Consider the following 21,285-nt stretch of genomic DNA (forward strand, 5'->3'; position numbering starts at 1 on the left):
TAAATGAAATGATATATTATGATGAAAAATAAGAAAAGCTTAATTTTATATCTATTTATATGTGATAATTTCACATATTCCAAATTCGATTTTAGTATTTCATAACAAATGAAGCCTAAGGTAAATAAGGTTTAAAAATAAACACCAGTATTCTTATAATAATGGTAACTTTACTTAAAACTCAGGTAACCGTAATCAAGATGAACAATCAGTCGAAATTACACAAGATGAATTTTGTACGATATTATTTAAGTCAGTCTAATCAAATATTATACAAAATGTTTATGGCAAACACCAGTAGAAACTTGGAAGATTTATAAACTTACATTTTATAGTAAAATAAGGAAGATTGTACTTAATGGATTTGTAAAATTTGCTCAGCTGTCTATTTATCTTACTGATAGGTATTTAGTATCTATTTACATTCTTTCTTGTAAAATTCTACGTACATGTTTGGTCCACAATAAGGCCATCTATGATTTACACCGTCCCTTGCTTGTAGTAATTTCACAGATTTTGAAATCCTTAACTATAATACATTAACACATATTCATATTTTTTATAATATTTTAGATGAATATAATTTTTTTATAATCTTATCTCAAACAATCATACAGTGCAGTTACTATTCGAGATAAATTAGGTTGACAGATATGTTTTGTTTAACATTCTATGATAAGATTTGTGTGAAATATGTTGGAGGAACCGCACACTTTATCGCACATGTAAATCATAACTTTATATAATTTTTCTTTATAACACTTAGGTACTATAATCAATTTGTTGCAGTCACTTAATCTTACTTGTATTACACTATATTTTACACAATATATTTTTCGATCAATATAATATTTAATTTATTATTTTACACTTTGATATCTTAATTACGCGCACTATATTCACTTTTTTTTGGAATGGGTTTGATTATCGTCCAAAATGTCATCACATTCACTAGAGTTATGAATCACACTAATTTGTTCAGTTTCTATCATAAAATCGATATTATCATCTAAAGTTGTTGTATATACCCTGTTGCTATATGTGTCCTCAGAGGAGGTGATGGAGGACGGCGTCGAGGGACTGTTGAGTACAATAACGGGGTACTCAAAGTTGGTCCCTCGGAACTTATCCTGCTAAATGCTCTCCATGTCAGTATTCTGGTTCCATTTACTCCTATTGTTTCTCCTTTCGAGTACAGGTATTAAGAATAGAATAATGCCACTAAGGGAAATGGTGCCACCGGCGACGTAGAAGCCGGGCGCATATGATTGATATGTATCGTAAAGCCATCCTGTAATTAGATAAATTGTTTTTAGAAATTTAATCAGTACCTACGAAAGTGTTTATCACAATATAAATACAGACATCGATCGTTATCTTTCATAATTTTCACTTTTATGGTACAAATAGATAAACTTGTTTCTTATAATGTTGAGATATATAATTACCTGCAAAAGGTGGACCAATAAGTGAAGCGATTCCTTGAAACAGTAGGAGTAACCCAAATGCGTTTGTTAATTTCTCTAATCCCAAAAGATCAACTAGCACCACTGAAGTGAGACCAACATAAGCACCAATAGTGAAGCCAAATACAGTTGCATAAAGAGCCAAACCCCAAAATTCCCAACAGGCCATAGCCAACGCCGTACCTGAAATATTAATATTACATTTTAGGGCTGATTTTTCAATCGTTGGTTAAAACTTATTCATAGAATAACGTATTAAACTACCATTTCAAAAATGTATTCTAATTGTCCGTATTTGACAGTTTACAGGTGACATTTTAAAATGTTCGTGTAATACTTTATTGGACGGATAAATTTTAATCAAGGATTGAAAAATCGGCCCTTAATCATATTTACATACAATTAATAAACATTTTATAACAAAATAATAATTTATCAACTCACTTATTCCAGCTATGGTGAGGCATACATTGTAAGCTAAGAGTCGATTAACCCACGGTTTATCACTTATATATCCAAGAATGACTCTTCCTACTAAGTTTGCTGCACCTATGATAGAGATTAAATATGGTGGATTCTCTATGCCCAAGTTTTCACTCATAGGCACTGTGTAGACATAAGGTATATAAAATCCTATGCTAGTTAAAAAGTTAGACAGTGCAAATAATATAAAAATAGGATCTACAAGAAGTGAAACGTCAAGCATTTCTGATAAGGCGACTTTGAACTCGTCAGAACATGGAAGCCAGCCACATCGCGTTTCTCGTTCTTCTCTTTTCATAGATACTTGAGATCTTTCCATGGATGGTCCCCTGAGTCGCGCTAAACTTGTCATACTTCCTTGGTACAACACATCTGGGCGCTGCATAATACCACTTCCGTGACGTGAACTTATGGGTTTTTGTTCTTGTGGTTTATTCAATACAGGCTGAGAAAGAGTAAGCCTAGCTACATCATCTTCTATTTTACCATTTGCTCGTACAACATGCTCAGTACTTTGAGATCTTTTGAGTGGTGATTTAATTTCTTGTGGTAACATTGGTTCCGTCACGGGTGTTCTTGGTCGTTCAGGTACTGGTCGGAACATTAGTCCTAATGGAATACAATTTAATATAAATGCCCCTATGATAACCATTGCACCTCGCCATCCGTAGTTTGTTATTAGAGCGGATGTAATCGGTGCAAAGAGGAACGTTCCAAGGCCAGACCCGCACACAGCTATGCCTGAAAATTAAAAATTACAAATAAGCCACGTTCCATTGATTAAAATAGTTTATTAAACTAATATAATTTATGTGTCAGTTGAAAATATTTGACAAATTTTTGTTTTGTAAATCAATAGGTATGTGTGTATCAATGTATATATGTATAATGAAACCAATAAAGTTGTAAAGGCGAAGGAAAATTCAAAAACTGATGAAAGCACGTAGAAAAGCTTACCCGTAGCAAGACTCCTGTAACGCTCGAACCAGACCGTAACACTGACGATCGCAGGCAAGTATATGAACCCGAAGCCAACGCCAGTACCCACTCCGATCGTGAAGATCAGCGTGGTGACGTTGTTGGCAAAGGCTGATATCACGACACAGACTGCAGACAGCATTGCCCCTGCTACTGTCACTGACCGACAGCCCCATCGGTTCACAAACGAACTTGATATGGGACCTGAAAATTTTCGTGGTTGCAAAAATTAAAAACATATATAAATAAATAACATATTTTTATTATTTTAGTTTAATGTAGAAAACATAATTTTATTATGTTTTTATTATTTATTAAATTCTTAATGATACTAAGAAATAGCTTCTTGTATAAATACAAGATTTGTAGAACGATAAATTATTATAAGTACCGTCGCGTCGTCTTTAATACTGAGAGATAATTAATAAGGCTTGTAAATAATTGAGAGATAGGTATTGAAGGATGGGGTCATTGAACCCCCGAGGTTCTCATTTAAATGAATATGAGCAAACTTTGAAATTGCGGGTAATGATTCACCTTTATTACATATTTATGTTTAATTTGTATTCTAGGTATTTCATAAACGAACTTTGATGAACTAAAATTTTTGTAATAAAAATTAATTAAGAAAAAAAAAAAAGAGAATAATAGAAGTAAGAATTTCATTATATTCTTTACACCGTCTGATCGGTACAATGTCTAAACTTCTCTTGATTGCATCTTCACCAGGGATCGAACCCAGTATATTTTTTTTATTTATTTATAAATACATTATTGCACTTAAAGATAACAGAACAAGAAATACAAACACTTAAATATAACTTACACTAAGTACAATTATATCTAAGTTAAGTACACAATCATATTAAAGGGCATAAAAGCTCGAAACGGAATAATTCCTCCTAATATACTCGTATTTAGGCATGAGTAAAAAGTTGGCTCATTCATTATTCAAAGTGAGCTTGCAGTGACATCGCCAAAATCCTTTAAATTAATGATGATAAAAACCTGAGCTAAGGGTGACCCCGACGAGGATAGACACGATCCACGCAGTCTTGCCTTTTCCCTCATTAAAGTAGGTCAGGAACTCTGCATAGAACACGCCAAACGAATAGGTCATGCCATCGGCTGAAAGGGAACAATATTAACATTAATTTGCTATATAGGTACACATATTCCATAAAGGGCTGATAATACACAATATGATATAAAGACGTGCCTTTATAATGTTTTATGTCTGAATAAAGTAATTTTGTATTGAACAGAAAGTGGACTATATTGTGCGGAAAGTTGGCGAAAGAAAGATATTGACATGTATCAAGGTTGGGATGCCTTAAGAATATAAATTTATAAAGAATAGAAAAAATTCGATCACGAGGCGGGACTCGAACCCGCATCCTTCGCGCCATTCCGGGGCGGATGCCTAACCAACTCAGCCACTCGTGACCCGCCTGAGCAATCGAATTTATTCTATTCCTTCAGTTTTATGTGTCTTAAGGGACACACCGCGCGCCATCTATTGAGATGATTTTAACAACCATCTCAACCAATATGAAGCACTTTTCAGTGAATACAATATTGTAGCGATGGAACACGACCTTTTCTTGAATTTATATTTTTTGGCTTTTATGGCATTCAAATGCTTTATAAATATAAATTTATAAAGAATAGAAAAAGGGCGCGGTGTGTCCCTTAAGACACATAAAACTGAAGGAATAGAATAAATTCGATTGCTCAGGCGGGTCACGAGTGGCTGAGTTGGTTAGGCATCCGCCCCGGAATGGCGCGAAGGATGCGGGTTCGAGTCCCGCCTCGTGATCGAATTTTTTCTATTCTTTATAAATTTATATTTATAAAGCATTTGAATGCCATAAAAGCCAAAAAATATAAATGCCTTAAGAATTCATTTATTAGATACTTTAGACATTATTTCGATTATCTTCAGCGAGAAACAAAGTTCGTTTCGTGGAATAATCAATTTATTGTTTGTGAAGTTGTCAGTATTATTATTTCCTAAATAAAAAGCGAGGCTAAATTAAATATTTCACATTCATGAAATTATCATGATTTCTGACTGTACCAAAGGCAGTAGGTATAATTAAGATAAGATAGTTCTGTAAACAAATAGTCTTCCGTGAATATAAACAGCTTTACGTTATCTTATAGCTCTCTTTGGGAATACTCTAATTTAAGTTAAATTATATTCACTTTAATTAATCGCAGAAAAGACAAATGAGTGGAATTCACTACAAAGAGTTTTATCAGAAGGCAAAAATACTAGTTTTACATAAAGAAGTTTAGCGGAATGAATTGAATAAGAGCATGGGCGTAGCTAGCCATGGGCTCAAGGTGGGGCAACAATAAAAAATAATATGTAACTAGCAACTGTATGTACCAAGTATGTACCCAAAGTTATATCCAGGTCTTCAAATGCCGGCGGCCGTACCGCCGGCATTTGCGAAGGCATTTGCGAATGCGCGAAGGCACTCGCGAAGGCATTTACGAAGACATTTGCGAAGGCATTCGCGAAGGCGAAGAAGTATACATAATATACCTATCTACCGCAGCACTTCAACAACGTGTGACTACGCCTTTCCAAACATGAAAATTTATCTTTACATAGTGGAATATTGCATACTTCAGAATCAATGATATTATATATAGAAACGGATCGACCGCCTCCTTGGTACAGTGGTTGACGCGTGTGCGTAGCATCGAGGGGTACTGGGTTCGATTCCCGGTGGAGACGAAGAAAAAAAAATGTCTCGGTCTGGTAGGACACAGAAGGCTGATCACCTGCTTGTCCCTAAAGAAAAATCGATCAGTGAAACAGATGTATGCATAACGCATCTGCCGCTTACTCCACTACGGGGACACGGGACGAAATATCATTGTTCAGAATAGTATTGTATGACATTATTGTCAATTTACAACGAAGGCATCTTGGTAGTCTACTGTGTCCATTTACTTCCAACTACATTAGCAACTTTGTTCAGTTCAGTATTCTGAAATCTTGTTTTATACTTTTTCAGCGCCGGTTATTGTCGTAGTTGGGTTTTAGTTTTTTCACTTTATATTTTTTTCTTACGGATATTAAGCTTAGTAGTTAGTAGGTACTTCAATTTTTAGATTTGGTTAGGTATCTACCTACCTTCCAGGACAAAGCTAGAGTGGGGCAAGCGCCCCACCCTGCCCCACCGTGGCTACGCCCATGAATAAGAGTTTATTTGCTGAAACTTTGCACTCAACGTCCGACGTACCACGGTCCACGTGGAGCGTGTTATATCAGCAGAATGTGATTCTTTCACACAGTTCTGTTATCGTGATAGATTCTCAGCGAACTGGGTTAACATGATAGGCACTTTATAGCCCACAATGCCGTATCACGTCAATATAGCCACTGACAACTCTGGTGCCAACAAAGGCCAACACAACTGTACTGGAACAAAGAAACGTATGAACGTTTCCTTTTGCGGCATGTTATTTACTCTTGAATACTCGACGAATCTTACCCGTTCTACGTGTAAATTTTGTTTCTATAACAATAAAAAAAAGAATACTTAATATTCTTTAAATAAAGACACACTGCATTAAAATATAAGTAACAGATTCGATATATTTTACAATTAAAACGCAATAAAATCTATACGGAAGCACCGATTGTTAATATACGTACAACATCAAAACAACTTTCTGCTAAATCAACAATAAGTACGTTGTATAAAAAAGGAAACCTTTTGTGATCATATCATATTTATAAGCCATACAAAATGTTTTATTCGAAAATATATTTTCTTAATTTTCATGATATTGAATATAGGCATACTTTTATCCTCATTTCCTTTGTACCTTCCAAAAGTTATTATGAATGTTTTTGTATTGTTCAGAACAATACATCTAAGACATTAAAAGCAGTTCCCGTCGAATTTCGGTACCAAAAGCAGTTGTGTATTGTATTTTAACAGAGATGATTCGATCCGAATAAACGAATAAATAGTCGTGATTTTATTAAGCATCCGTTCCGTTAATCTATACATATAATAAAATCGTAGGAAAGTCAAAACTGTACATTGAATATTTTTTTAAAAGAATACCTGGGCCGTGATCTATAATCGATATAGAAGCCAAAAACATAGTTTTTAGAATTTTTGTCTGTTTGTCTGTTTGTCTGTTTGTCTGTTTGTCTGTTTGTCTGTATGTTTGTCCGAGCTAATCTCGAAAAGTACTGCATAGATTGACTTCAAATTTTGCATGAATATTACTAACAGGTCGGGTGAGGCTATAGGCTACATATTATCAAGCTATCACCTACGGGGGAGGAGCTGTGAACCTTTATTTTTCTTACGTATTCCGTGTATTACGACAGCGTACAATCTAAAGACTCATGTTTAAATGTTGGTTTCGAGTAAGCCATGCTATTATCTAGCTTTACAAAATAAAAACTATGTAATTTACGTAATTTGGACAGAGAAACAGTTTAATGAATTTAGTAGTATAAAGACAAATTAGAAACAGCGCCATCTATTAAATGTTATAAAAATCAAATCAATTTACACGTTAACTATTGGAAATTAATAATCAAATGACGCATATATAAATGTTGTTTGACAATATCTATATTGACACTATAAAAATTATGCCATTTAAGTAACTTGGGAAGAGAAACATAGCTTAAAGAATGTAAGTTGTATAATGTTAATTTTGTAACAGCGCCATCTATGAGATTTCGTAAAAATCAAATCAATTTACATGTTAACACTACTGAACACAATGTTAAAAATTAATAATTTAAATATAATTATGTTATTTATTTATTTAACTCTTTAACCCATATCTTCCGTTCCCTATAAGATATATTTCGTGTAAATAATAAACTACATTTTTTTAAAGTGAGGGTAGATGTTTATTATTTTAAGTAAAAATAGACACCATTATCTACAGTTAATCTAATGATTGTGTTCCAAAGAGTATAATAATATATTGTTGTGTTCATTAGTTACAATTTTAAAAATCTTCGTGTTTTATAAATTTACTAGCTTACCGCCCGCGGCTTCGTCCGCTTTGTCTAAAACCTAATAAATTATGTACTAAAACCTTCCTCTTGAATCAGTCTATCTATTAAAAAAACCGCATCAAAATCTGTTGCGAAGTTTTAAAGATTTAAGCATACAAAGGGACATAGGGACATAGGGACACAGAAAGCGACTTTTTTCATACTATGTAGTGATATTTATAAAGCAATTGAATGCCATAAAACCAAAAATATCAAATGCAATCTTCGTGTTTTGTGAATTTTCACCATCATGCGTTCCCACAAAAGGTAAGTTGTTACTTACAGGTATTTATTGAAATGAAATGAATGATTATTTTATTATTTTGAGGTGCATTGGGAACAGAAGTTTTTGATAAAATTTTATTTGTAAGTAGCTTTTTTTATAGATTTACAGTTAACTTTTGATTTTTTTATTTACAGATTCAATGCTAATAAAATTATATCGCCTTTGGAAGACGATTTCTGCTGATATTTTTACTACACCACTTGAAAATTGATGATTTGATGATAAAGACAGTAGCAGCGAGGATTAAGTGGAAATTAGTAATCATCCGCTTCGTCAATTTTTGACTGAAGTTAATGTCCAACGTCCAATGGTTCAATCATTGGAAGTATCTCGGGAAATTTTGGAGGATATTTTTCAGGAAGGAGAGGAGGGGCAGCCAACCACATATCAAACTACTACGTTTTAGTACCGAAAAAAATTTTATTGCAAAATGAAACGTAAATTTTGCACTCACAACTTTACAAGTAATGTTTTTATTTTGACTTTGCGGTTATCTGATTATAATATTTATCGTTATGGCTATCGACGTACCGACCGTACTGGGATCAGAGTAGGTACATGATATACAGTTCATCATCCAGGATTGCTTAGAGCATTTTCACACTGAAAAAGATGTTTTCTTTGAATCGTAGTTGCTTCATTTATTTATTTTTAATCATTTTACATAATATGTTTTATATTTTATAAATATATCATTTTCATTATTTAAGTAGATAAAATAAATTATGTAACGGTTTTATAAGAAAACACATTATATTTGTTAGGCGACGGTGATTTCTTCCAGGCAAAAGATATTCATCAGCTCAATAAAATTGAACAGTATGTTGTTAGTTATTCTTTAGATTCACAATAATTGTAATGAGCATTTCCGCATGCAAGTTGTATCGTAGTTTAGATATATCATAGTTTTTACATATTAAAGTTCCAAAAAAACCCTCAAATTTTTTAGTAGAGTTGAGCAAGATAATTTGAAAAATGTGCCGTGTTAAGTATTATAGAAAAGGTTAGTTCGTTGGTAATTATTATTTCTTCTTCATTTACATGTTGTTAGTAAAAATAAACTTTAACTAACAGTTAAAGTAGTCAAAGTATATTTTAACTAATACTACTTAATATCTATTATAGGGTAGACTGGGTACGGTTGAAACAATTTCACTTATAACGGCCATAACTTTGCTGTTTATAACCCGAGCGATGAAAAATATATGTTAAATAAAAGAGCATGTATCTGTCTACTAATAGCCGCTATGATTTTAGTTCCATGTTTATTATTTTTTATAGTAGATCAAATTAAAAAAATAAATCCGATTTGTTTCAACCGTCCCCATACCAGGGGCGGTTGAAACAGTGATTCGGGTCAGTTGAAAAATATGCGAATAATACAAAATATAGCATTAAAATATATTTTATTGATTGTTTATTTTAAATCTAACAATAATTAAGTAACTCTATTACAATAAGGTCTGCTCTCTAAATATGGTGACATACAAACAAGACAGAAGTACCTACTCCTCATCTTCTGATGATATCTCTTCTTGTATTTTTTTATTTTTTGCTTCTTCGATGTTACTTTTACATTTTCCTCCATCAAATGTCTTCCTTTTTCGTCAATCCAATCGCTTGTTCACTTGCTTAGCTCTAGTTCGTTTCAATATTAATTCTTGCTCTTTTCTTATCTCTTCCTTATCTGGTGTGTCAGTGAAAAGTGTAAACTTTCTGAGTTTTTGCCCTCTATTATTATACCTTCTATTGTTATATCCTCTATTATATCCCATTTTTTTATTTTCTTGCTCGCCAGAGTCATATAGCAATAATTGTGCTTCTCTGCCACTTTTCGCAATGATCTCCGGTTTTCACTTCCTCATACACGTCTTTGTACTTTGAAAAGTATATTTATCTTCCCGAAATCTCTTTAACACGTACAATTGGCATCTAAAAATACAAAAAATAATTAAAACAATGTTTCAACCGTACCCAAAAAAAATGTTTCAACCGTCCCCAACTCCTACTTTAGGTAAAATACAGTTATAGTAATTGTAACAACAATGATACACAAAAACTAGTCACAATGTCATATTCCACAAGATTCACTTCAAACAAAAACGCACACTTAATACTGTCACTAAAATAGATACGCCAATAATTGGAAAAATCTTCAAGCAAAAATACTTACTTTTGGTCATAAAAACACAATAGGGTCTTATAAAATCAGCTGAAGCGCGCGGAGATCGACGCAACATTGTGGTTCGTGTTTAGAACAGTTGTACGCTTCATTTTCCCCTTAGACCCCTAACCCCCCCACCAACGGTTTGCGAGATATTCGTGTTGTTTCAACCGTCCTTTGTTTCAATCGTACCCAGTCTACCCTACTTATGTTCAGTATTTATCTGTATTATTATTGCTTGACAATTAATATATTTTCATGTCGTATACCAAATTATAAACATAAGTTTAATATGTAATTAGCTGGATTTATTTTTACACACTCACAGACTTATATTTTATGTTAAATGTTAAAAGAGTGTTAATATGTAGTGTAAATCATAATACATTTTTTCACAATTAAAAATAATCCTTTTTTCTGATGGTGTTGGCATTGAATTAAACCGCGCTGTCGTTTCGTTCACAAAAAGTGATGTTATGAGGAGCATATTCGGTCCTCATATCATAAAAAATCTGTGCGAAAACAATAAACACGTGTGAGGCCCTCACGGCAGATCGGGGCGGTCTGACGCGAAGTGGGGACAGCGTTGTCACTGTATCGCTCTAGCCACGCTGGTCAACAGACTTATTCGTTAGTTCAGTTTTGTATTAAGACCGCTGTGACATCCAACCCGTGACCATGAACCAAACCCGGTCTCCCCTACTATCCCGTGAGACCGAACCTTCACTGAGAGGGTATGACGTCACACAGCTGATCGCAAACGGCATATTGTACTATCCCGTGAGACCGAAACCCTCACTGAGAGGGAATTTCGTCTCACTACTGATCACGACAGTCATATTTTATCTCGAGAATCTGAAACTTTACTCAATATGAAGACCGTTTGACAGGGTACACTGATGGACACAGGGGACTGATACAGGGGACAATGATAGGGTGCATCATAATAAGATGAACATGAGCATAAGCAATGACTAGAGTAGGGACGCGAATATTACAATTATATGAGACAAGAACGATTAATAAGTTTTTTTTTTTAATGAAAGATTAAGAATTGAAACTATTCGGTCTCTGGAAACGTACGAATAGCGAGAGGCCCGTCTTACTGCAGACAGATTTCGTCATAGTCTTAATGTCTTGAGGTAAACAATCTACGAATTCGGTGGTGTGGTCTGACAAATATAAAAGTGGGTTTGCTTATAACCTCACAATTGATTACAGATCATTTTCTGTATAGGCGATATTAACGTAGTATGTTCTTTTTGTAATGCTTTAAAGTGTAGTAAGGCGAGTCGGCTTTCGTTTGAAGATACACCGGAACCTTTCACAAAATCACTACTTTTAGGGGAACATACTGTGCAATTAGCGTTTAGCTACTATTATGTATTCTGTGGTGCAATGTAAACTGTTATTATACAATTTTCGCTCTTATAGTAGTGCGTTTCAAATGATCCTTTGGTTCTCAATAATTATCAGAAGATCCGTTCATGCTTACTTTTAAGATACAAGGTCAAGTTTACCATTTGATAGGATCCCTTTTGCCTGAAGGCCAAGCTAAGTTTGTTTAAATATATTTTGTATTCGACTACAACGAATAGTGGAATACAAGAAATCAATATTTCTCAAATTTAAAACTGAACTCATTTCACAATTTTAGAACAGGTTAATTCGTATGTATGCAGTTTTAAATCGACATTAGAAGCTTTTCCTCAAGATGGTGATATCGGCTCTCAGGAACTCCCTGGACGTGTTATAACGCCCAGGCCACAGTATTACAATTTTTCATATAGTAGGGCGACGAATGTATTTTCGCATAGCAACGGAGGGGAACTCGCGGGGGGTCAAGTGACGCGGGCCACGTATCACAAACATGCTTAGTTTGTGGTACCGAGCGCGAAAGATAGTCATCGTGTTTTTAGTAAAGTAACTATGTAAACTAACGTAATTTAATACTTGGGTACATATTCTATAATGGTGTGCTCAAACTGTTAATCTACATTTAATTTAGATTATTATTTGATACTAAGTAATGTAGAATTTAAATCACATTCATTCATGTTTTCTTCAGATTTTAAGATTTTCTTATCAGAGTGTTCAATTTTAATGTAGTTAAATTTTATAAGAGACAATAATTAAGAACATTTTAAAATAAAGTTACACTTATTTTTTTTAAACGACGAATGACGAAAAACGACCTAATCGCGGACGAAGTCGCGGGCAACAGCTAGTTTGATATACGTACTCTAAAGAGAGTACTTATCCGCCTACTCATTTCATACGTCATTTTGCCACTCTTTATTGCACACACAAAAGAAACAGAGACACATAGAGAACAGATAAGAGGAAAGTATGTAGGTAGCGATCACTTCCAGGCCACCGTAAGTAATGTATTTAAGGAAGGTGAGCAAATTTTTATTAAGTTAAGGTCATGTTTACAGCTGTAGTAGTATACTAAAAAAACTTTTTCTGTAGTTAAGTTGCCTTATTAGAGCCCCCGCAGACCACAGACTTTTTATCGGCCGATAGTTTAGTCGGGTTGGCCTGCTAGTACGCACACCGAGCCAACTAAACAGTTCAGTCGGTTATGAGTGCGCAAACTATCCAACAGTCTGCCGACTATTTGCTAGTTTCTAACCAACTGTTGAAAAGAGTGGTCGCAACGCACAATGAAAATTAATAAAACATTGTATAGAATTGTTATTATTGCTCTCATACACCAGCGGAGGAAAATTAAAAAGAGAGCCCGAGAGTATTGGGTGCATCCTATCTTTAGTGATAGATTTTTAAATGGAAAATTGCACGCCTCATAAGCGAAGCGTTGAGGTGGGTACTACTGTCACTTCGCGCAAAACATCTGATTTTTCAAACTTAAAATGTCTTTATGTATCATACATTGCACTTGTAAGATAATACATACACACACATATTAAGAAAAAACACTATTTTTAACATTCATGTTATTTTTGATGTCATTTTTGTTATTTAAACTAGTTAAAAAACAGTTTAAAAAAGTTCTGTCTTGGACGTCCGTGTGTCTGTATGTGCGGAGGATTTTCTTGTTAACACGATAGCGACCGAAATACTTTACTAATCGAGTCTTTTTTTTTCTCATACGCTTGAGTATGCTCAGGAATAGAACCCTTTCATTTTTCAGGGTCTGATTCGATGTGGTTTAATTGTTATTAAATAAACAAAAAAAAATATCGACTGTTCTCCATAATTTTAGTATATCTATATATATATTCTTTATTTTATTTTTTATTTTTTTATATTTATAGTGTACTCAAAATTCACCATTATAAACTCGATTCTTTATACTATAAGCCAAGGTTTAAAAAAATAAGTTGGTAGTCAGTCCCTTAAACCTGCGCAGTTTCACATCTAGGTGGGGTCACAAGAAAAATAGCTCTATTATTACGGTACCGCTTTCTTTACTTTTCCAACTGTTTTATTTTATTTCTTTTTTATATATTTTATAGTGTACTCTTTATAAATAATCAATTTTATTGTAAAGGATGAGATTATGAGGCGTGCACTTTTGGATTTTCCAATCTATTTTACACTATGCATTCCAAATTACTCGATTACCCTAAAAAATTTTCGCCTTTTATCGAATGAGCAAAACTAGCTTCAACCAACTTGTCAAATACAATACTCTTTTAAGTTTTCCTTATAAAGTGGAGGGCGTTTTTCGACTTCCTCGATCAAAGTTACGATCGAAAATTCCGAAATAAGCGACTGAGAATTGAGCGACGCCATTTTACAAAACACGTGCGGCCGACCATTCGCTGTCAAAGCTCGGAGAGAACTGAACATGAACTGAACTATTGGCCTAGTCGGCCGACTAAAAAATCGTCGTGTGTGCGCGTGTGGTAGGGAGCCAATACTGATTATACAGTCGGCCGATAGTTTGCCGACAGTTTAGTTTGAATTGAATCGGGAAGCCCATCAAACTTGTTTATCGGCCGATACCTAATCGTCATAGTGTGCGCATTTGCTTACATATGCGTACTGATTAAGAGCCCGACCAAACTATCTGCCGATAAAAAGTCTGTGGTCTGCGGGGGCTCTTAGTAACAAGGAAGATGAAAGTACCAAAATATAAAGACGTCATCTGACATATTTACCACCTACACGAATTTTCTGCGATGGAATTGAGAAGACAGACGTCGATAATGACAAGATTTTTGTTTACCTTATTGAAGTTAGTTCATACCTTGTGTTTTGATTTCAATCAAAGCATTTTAAGCAAAGAATTAAGTCTTATCATTGATTGATCGTATCATATAGATCTCAAAAGGATAAAAATATTAATGGTATGATTCATCGATACAATTATGTTAATAAAAGCATGTATTACTCAATCAGATAACAGTTGATAGTTATCACCAAATAATACAAACAATGAATGACTACCTAGATATTACGTTTTATGTGTCTTCGATGGTATAAGTGTCGTAAGTAGATATAGTATGTAATAATGGTAGGTAAATGGGTTTTTTTTTATTTACGCCAAATTGATGCGTCTGTGATAAATTAAGTAACAAGTAAGTGCATTTATAGGTTTAATAAGCAGCGGAAGGCTGGAGACTAGATCAGATGCTAGTCATCAGTTCATCACTACATAGTATATAACAAGGTAGCTTTTTCAGTCTCTTGGTATGCTTATTTTTTTTAAGTGAAACTTTTATTACATCGTCTCAAACTTTTTGGTCTGTGTAGCGCATGTCGCGTGATGCACGATACGTACGATAATTATCGTACAAATACGATAATTTTTAGTTAAATGTCTATAGTGTGAAAAAAAGTTTCACTTTTACCGTGGTTTCATAAAACCACACAATATTTTTTTAAACTACGCAACGGATTTTGATGCGGTTTTTTTAATAGATAAAGAGATTCAAGAGGAAGGTTATATAATTTACTAGCTGTGCTCCGCGGTTTTACCCGCAGTGCTCCGCTCCTGTTAGTCTTAGCGTGATGATATATAATAGCGTAGCATTCCTCGATAAATGGGCTATCGCCTATCTAACACCGAAAGAATTTTTCAAATAGGACCAGTAGTTCCCGAGATTAGCGCGTTCAAACAAACAAACAAACTCTTCAGCTTTGTAATATTAGTATAGATTTATAGGTTTTAGACAACGCGGGCGAATCCACGGGCGGAAAGCTAGTAGATATAAATGTATAAAAATAAAATTCTAAGTTGCCAATAGATTTTTCTCATGTATTTACAGACTTTATTTTAGACTTTGCTTTGAAGTTAGACTACATTATTTATTAGTAACCCAGTTTTTGATATAAGCACAATAAACACACTATTTCTTTTGAAAATATTTGTTTACATCGCTATATATTGTAATAAATACTTATATACTTTCTTTGAAACATTTATTTCTGATACTGTTATCTATTTGACACAATCGGCACCATCAATATTGATATTATTTAAACGAAGGCTCTTTTACCCGAATAGAAAAAAGATGATGAAACCACATAACATTTTTTAAACATTTGCAATACACGTAAAGCGTAAAGTAGATACTTTGATTTATTGATTTATTTCCTTTCAAACTTTTATTGTATACAACGTTGAAACGTTCATTGATCGTTACCTACCTACCTACTTATAGGAATAATGAAAAAAAATAAACTAATTAATTTATGACTCTACATATTTATTACTCCCTAAATGCACAAATACTAAAATAATATTGTGATTCTCATTTAATCGTACAAGTATTTACTGTTTGCCAATAATTTCTTACGTAGTGTTGACAAGATATGATAGCAACAACAGATCATGAGGTCAATGCAATGCTGATTAACAGTAAATAATGTAATGATGAATCATAACACATATTATGTGCGTAATATCACAGATAGTATGAAACATTTGTACAATTTGTCAATCATTTAATTTGATTCGACCGTTTTGGTACAATGGAAATATCTAGACTCCAGACTTTATAGTCTAGGAGATAGGAACAAGGCACCAAAAATTGCTCATTATATCAAGAGGCCTTATAAATTTATTCGTCGGGTCCACATAGAGGTCTCGCAATGGATGGATTTTCCGTATCTCAGACTAGGAAAGCGGCACACGCGCTTTCTTGAGCCTTGTCCACATAGACCGACGCGACGCTTCGCGCGGAAAATGCAACGCGTCGCCAATGTATTTTTATTTAGATAAATTGAATAAAGTGTATAAGAATATTAATATTGCACCGTGATTCAGTATCGATACTGTTAAAACTATTTAAGTACTACATACCTAAGTACAAATGTATGACCATTGCTATCTATTAAATGGCTGATTTGATGGCTAAATACACTAAATAATTATAATGGTGCCAAAATAGATAAATGTGGGGCGTTTTATTGATGACATGACATGACAACAGATGTACTGTTACTAGATATGAAATAATGTTTATATTGACTTAATTTGTGATCGTTTATATTGATGTACAGTGGATTTCGGTTATAACGACGGCGGAGGGACCACTTTAATGTTGTCGCTATATCCGGAGGTCTCTATATCCGAAATAATAAAAAAATCACGTACATTATGTATATATACATACGTAGTTATTTATTTATCACTTATTTATATTATACAAGGCTTTTATTAAAAAAACGAGTTATAGTGCACTGCTTCATAATTTTAACTTCATGCACGTGCTAAGTAATCCTACACAGAAACAAATCACTTGACCATCTGCGAATGTAAACAAAAGATTCTTATCCTTTGTTTACATTCCTACATAATACAAGCTTAATAGTTAAAGTTGATGAATGAGTCTTTGCGCCTTTGCCGACTCCGTCTCAATATCCGCAATGAATGTCTAGGAATCTGTCCCAAATAGTTCATAAAAACAAGTCGTTATACCCGAATTAGGCGTTATATCCGGAGTCGCTATTGCCGAATGGATTTATACGAAAGTATGCTTCAAATTCTAGGGACGTAAGTTCGACGTCGCTATAACCGAAAGGTCGTTACAACCGAGGTCGTTATTAATGAAATCCACTGTATATTATTTCAATAGTATAATTAATATTTATGTGTGTAGTAAAGAAAAGTAATGAAAAATAATTTTCCAGATTAATTATAAATAAGAATACTAATATAAACACACATATCGTAAAAATTCACGTACATACAGAGAAAAGTCATAGTTGGGTTAGGTTGGGTATAAAGAGAATTAATTGTAGATTTTACTATGTAAATAAATGCCTATGTATGATGCAGGTGCGATACATGTTATATTTTATTTATATCTACTGTGAAATATGTTTCAAATGTCTAAAATGACTTATACCCGGCGCGGCCTAAGATGATCCCTATGACACTGACAGTTATTCTCAAGAGACAAACTTGTAATGGCGTCACCATTAAATTAGAAACGTATTGGAGGCGTCTAAAAATGGCATTTATTAATTTTTACGTAGCTTTATGCTATTACAATGATATTCCGTTGGCATTATAACAATTCTTAACATTTACGAGAAATTATATCAATCTGACTTTACGTTTACGTCCTTCAAAACTTACATCGTTGGCATTTATCGACTAGTGCGGAAAGTATCGATAAACAAATTTCGATAATGGAAACGAGTTCACATTTTTTCCATGCTTAAGCTATAGTTCATTCACTATTGAATGGAACAGAAGATCGCAGCATAATTAATTAATTAATTTCCGTTCGCGTTAATTTACTTACCTATGATAATATAAGTTATAGAAAAATTAAATGGGGGATTCCATTTTCATGATAAAATAATATACACTGTGTTAAACGGGTTAAAAATTACGAGAAAATGATAAGGTGCATTTTTATGTTTTGGAAAACTTTCGTTTTACTTACCGTTTCGTTTACATAATAGACGTTAAAAATTCATTTTATAATATTTGTAAAAACATGTTTACCGACGTGGCTGAATGCAAACCACGCCTTTGCCTATAAAATAGTAAAGTATCGACACGATCCATCATACGAGCAATCACTAAGACGAACTGTCATAGGGATCATCTTAGGCCGCGCCGGGTATAGCATTGGAATCAGCTTTATTAAACAAAATACCGCAAACATCGACTAATAACTGAAGCATTCCATACAGTTTGATATTTCAAATATATTTACCCGTTATTTTCAGGCGCTTGCTGTATTTTTTCATTCTGTGCTATTATTTAAAATTAATTTTGAAACATTTTGTAGTATTTTATTGTTATCGTGTCAAGCAGTAGTAAAATATTATAATGTTGGGTAATTATAATCACACTGTATTATGAATTATAATTATTTTGTAACGCAATACAAAAGATATTAAATGTGGTGTGATATCATTTTATGCATCTAGTGTGTAACACGTGTTTTCGCTAACATGCAGCCAATCATATTATAAATACGGTACTTCAATACAAAACCGTTTCATATGGCTGGCACATGAGTAATTGTTTGTATCATTTACATGCATTTAAAAATCTAAGTATATCTATGAAGCCTGCTAACCAAATTATATTATCTTAATGCTTCATTTGCACTGCAATATTTATTTTATATAAATTATTTACACAAGATAACGTAAATATGCACATCAACGAGCTTATAGTGTCAGCTCTTATCACAGCACACTGTTAGTATTCAGTTACTTTGTACATTAAATGCTCTTGTGTGTACTTAACTAACACTTTGCATACCCAAAATATTATATACTATATAAACTATTATGTAATTATCGTAAGTTCTGATGATGTAAATTAAATAGGAATTAAAAGAAGATATTGAGCTACATTAAAATACGTGCTACACTTAAATTATTTTATTTAAAAGTAAGCGCTTTTGTTTCCGAAGCACGTGTCATATGCGCTACGTTTATTTCTGTCGTACATCGTTGCTACGTCACAGTGATGGTGCTCTTTAGTTGCATACAGTGCTATTGTCTCATATTCATTATAATCCAGCGTAAGAAGGACGAAGGACGAGGCGAAACGGGAAGTAATGCGAGACAATAGAGTTTTTGAAATACATAAACAAACCAGTGAGACGTGTATGTACCTAGTACTCATGTAGTACCTATCTAACTGTTAGTGTAGAATGAGTAGGTACTGCAACTAGCAGTAAAATTTTAGTTAGAGGATAGTTATAACTTATAACTTACCTAAAACCATGATAACTTACTCATTGCTGACATATTATTTTCATCTAAAATAATGAAGTGACAAAAAAGTTGATGTATTTGATATCTTCCTCTAATAGAATATTATTGTATTTGTTTAAAGATCAAATTATTATCGGAAAATATGTACTATATATTATTAACGCATATAAATAGTCCTCAATGTCTATAAAGAGCAATGCATAATGACCTCGTGCCAACCCCGCTCTATCGCGCGCTGCAGTCCAGTCATTGCCATTGTAAATATAACCGTATTATAATATACCTTTATTGCATTATTTATAAATCCCAGTTACACGCTGTGTATGTACTTTACACATGTTGTGTAAATAACAATTAATTTTAATAGATACGACAATCAATTAATAACATTCCTTATTTATATTTTAACTATCGGCATCATAGGTTAAGACATTATTATGTATGACATTATCGACAGTGGAAAGATTTATATAATGTACCTATATGGTATTAGGTATATATCTACATACATTTTATATCTTTATAATATAATCCAAATAGGTAAACACATGACTAGAAAATAATTTGTCATGATAAAGTTCTCTACAATGAATCTGACAATCAGAACATAATCTTAGTCAGAAAAATGTACATTTTTAGATATGTATCGCATAAATAAAAGATAATTCTTGATTAAATATTATAGTACTTCAAATTTTTGGTTGTTAAGTGAGATTATAACACTTGTTTAATATTTATGTGAATACTAGCTATACGCCCGCGGCTTAGCCCGCGTTTTCAAAGAAAAACCCGCATAGTTCCCGTTCCCGTGGGATTTCCGGGATAAAACCTATCCTATGTGTTTATTACAAGTTGTATAGTTATACATAGTTGTATAAGTATGTGCTTAATTTTATTGTTATCGGTTCAGTAGTATTTCTGTATTTGCGTGAAAGTGTAACAAACATACATACGTACCTACACATACACATACAACCATATTCACAATGTTATTTATCAAAATAACTCGTATATCGGTCCAATTACATCGAGTATTCTTCAAAAGGTCTCTTAATTGATTTATTTTTAAACTTTCTATGTCGAGTACCTAATAATCTATACATATAATAAATCTGTAGAAGGGTCAATTCTGTACATTGAAAATATTGAAAAAATAAATAGCAGGGGGTGTTACTGGATCGATACCAAACTCAAATATGTGATTAAAAAAATTTTTGTCTGTCTGTCTGTCTGTCTGTCTGTCTGTCTGTATGTTCAGGCATCACGTGAAAAGTAACGGTTCGATTTCGATGAAACTTGGTAGAATTATACCTTATTATCCTGGGCATAAAATAGGATACTTTTTATCCCGGAAAAATACGTATAAAAAAATAAATCTTAATTTTTCCGCGCGGACGGAGTCGCGGGCGGAAGCTAGTATCCAATAATAATATAAGTGGAAAGAGCTCAATATGAAAATATGTTTTATTGTTATGAACGGAAATCTACAGCATGTATGAAATTAAAAAATTCCTGCGACATACACTGTAGCGAAAACATTTCGATACAGACTTTTTGATTTGACTCCACATACACAACGTCTATATGCATTTATATAGGCATTATGCATTTAGTTATAGGTTGGATTATTACTGGTTTCCATTGAGCTAAATTAAATATATAAGAAATATATTGTTAATTAAACCGAGTCTAA

The 21,285-nt window shown here is 33.3% G+C and overlaps 1 protein-coding gene across 2 annotated transcripts in view; it reads right to left on the reverse strand.

Annotated features, from left to right (window-relative positions):
• Nucleotides 1–150: 150 nt before the first annotated feature.
• LOC123706219 (monocarboxylate transporter 12) overlaps nt 151–21,285 on the reverse strand; it is a 35,668-nt gene continuing 14,533 nt past the window's right edge. For both annotated transcript variants that reach the window (XM_045655391.1, XM_045655390.1), the window contains exons 3-7: nt 3,936–4,055; nt 2,907–3,131; nt 1,911–2,690; nt 1,449–1,649; nt 151–1,291 (exon numbers count right to left, since the gene is read on the reverse strand). In XM_045655391.1, the coding sequence (XP_045511347.1) occupies nt 1,134–1,291; nt 1,449–1,649; nt 1,911–2,690; nt 2,907–3,131; nt 3,936–4,055 (1,484 nt within the window). In that variant the 3' untranslated portion in view covers nt 151–1,133. The remainder of the gene's footprint in view (nt 1,292–1,448; nt 1,650–1,910; nt 2,691–2,906; nt 3,132–3,935; nt 4,056–21,285) is intronic.

The sequence above is a fragment of the Colias croceus genome, chromosome 3 (genome assembly GCF_905220415.1).
Source record: "Colias croceus chromosome 3, ilColCroc2.1".
In the NCBI taxonomy this organism is placed as follows: Eukaryota; Metazoa; Arthropoda; class Insecta; order Lepidoptera; family Pieridae; genus Colias; species Colias croceus.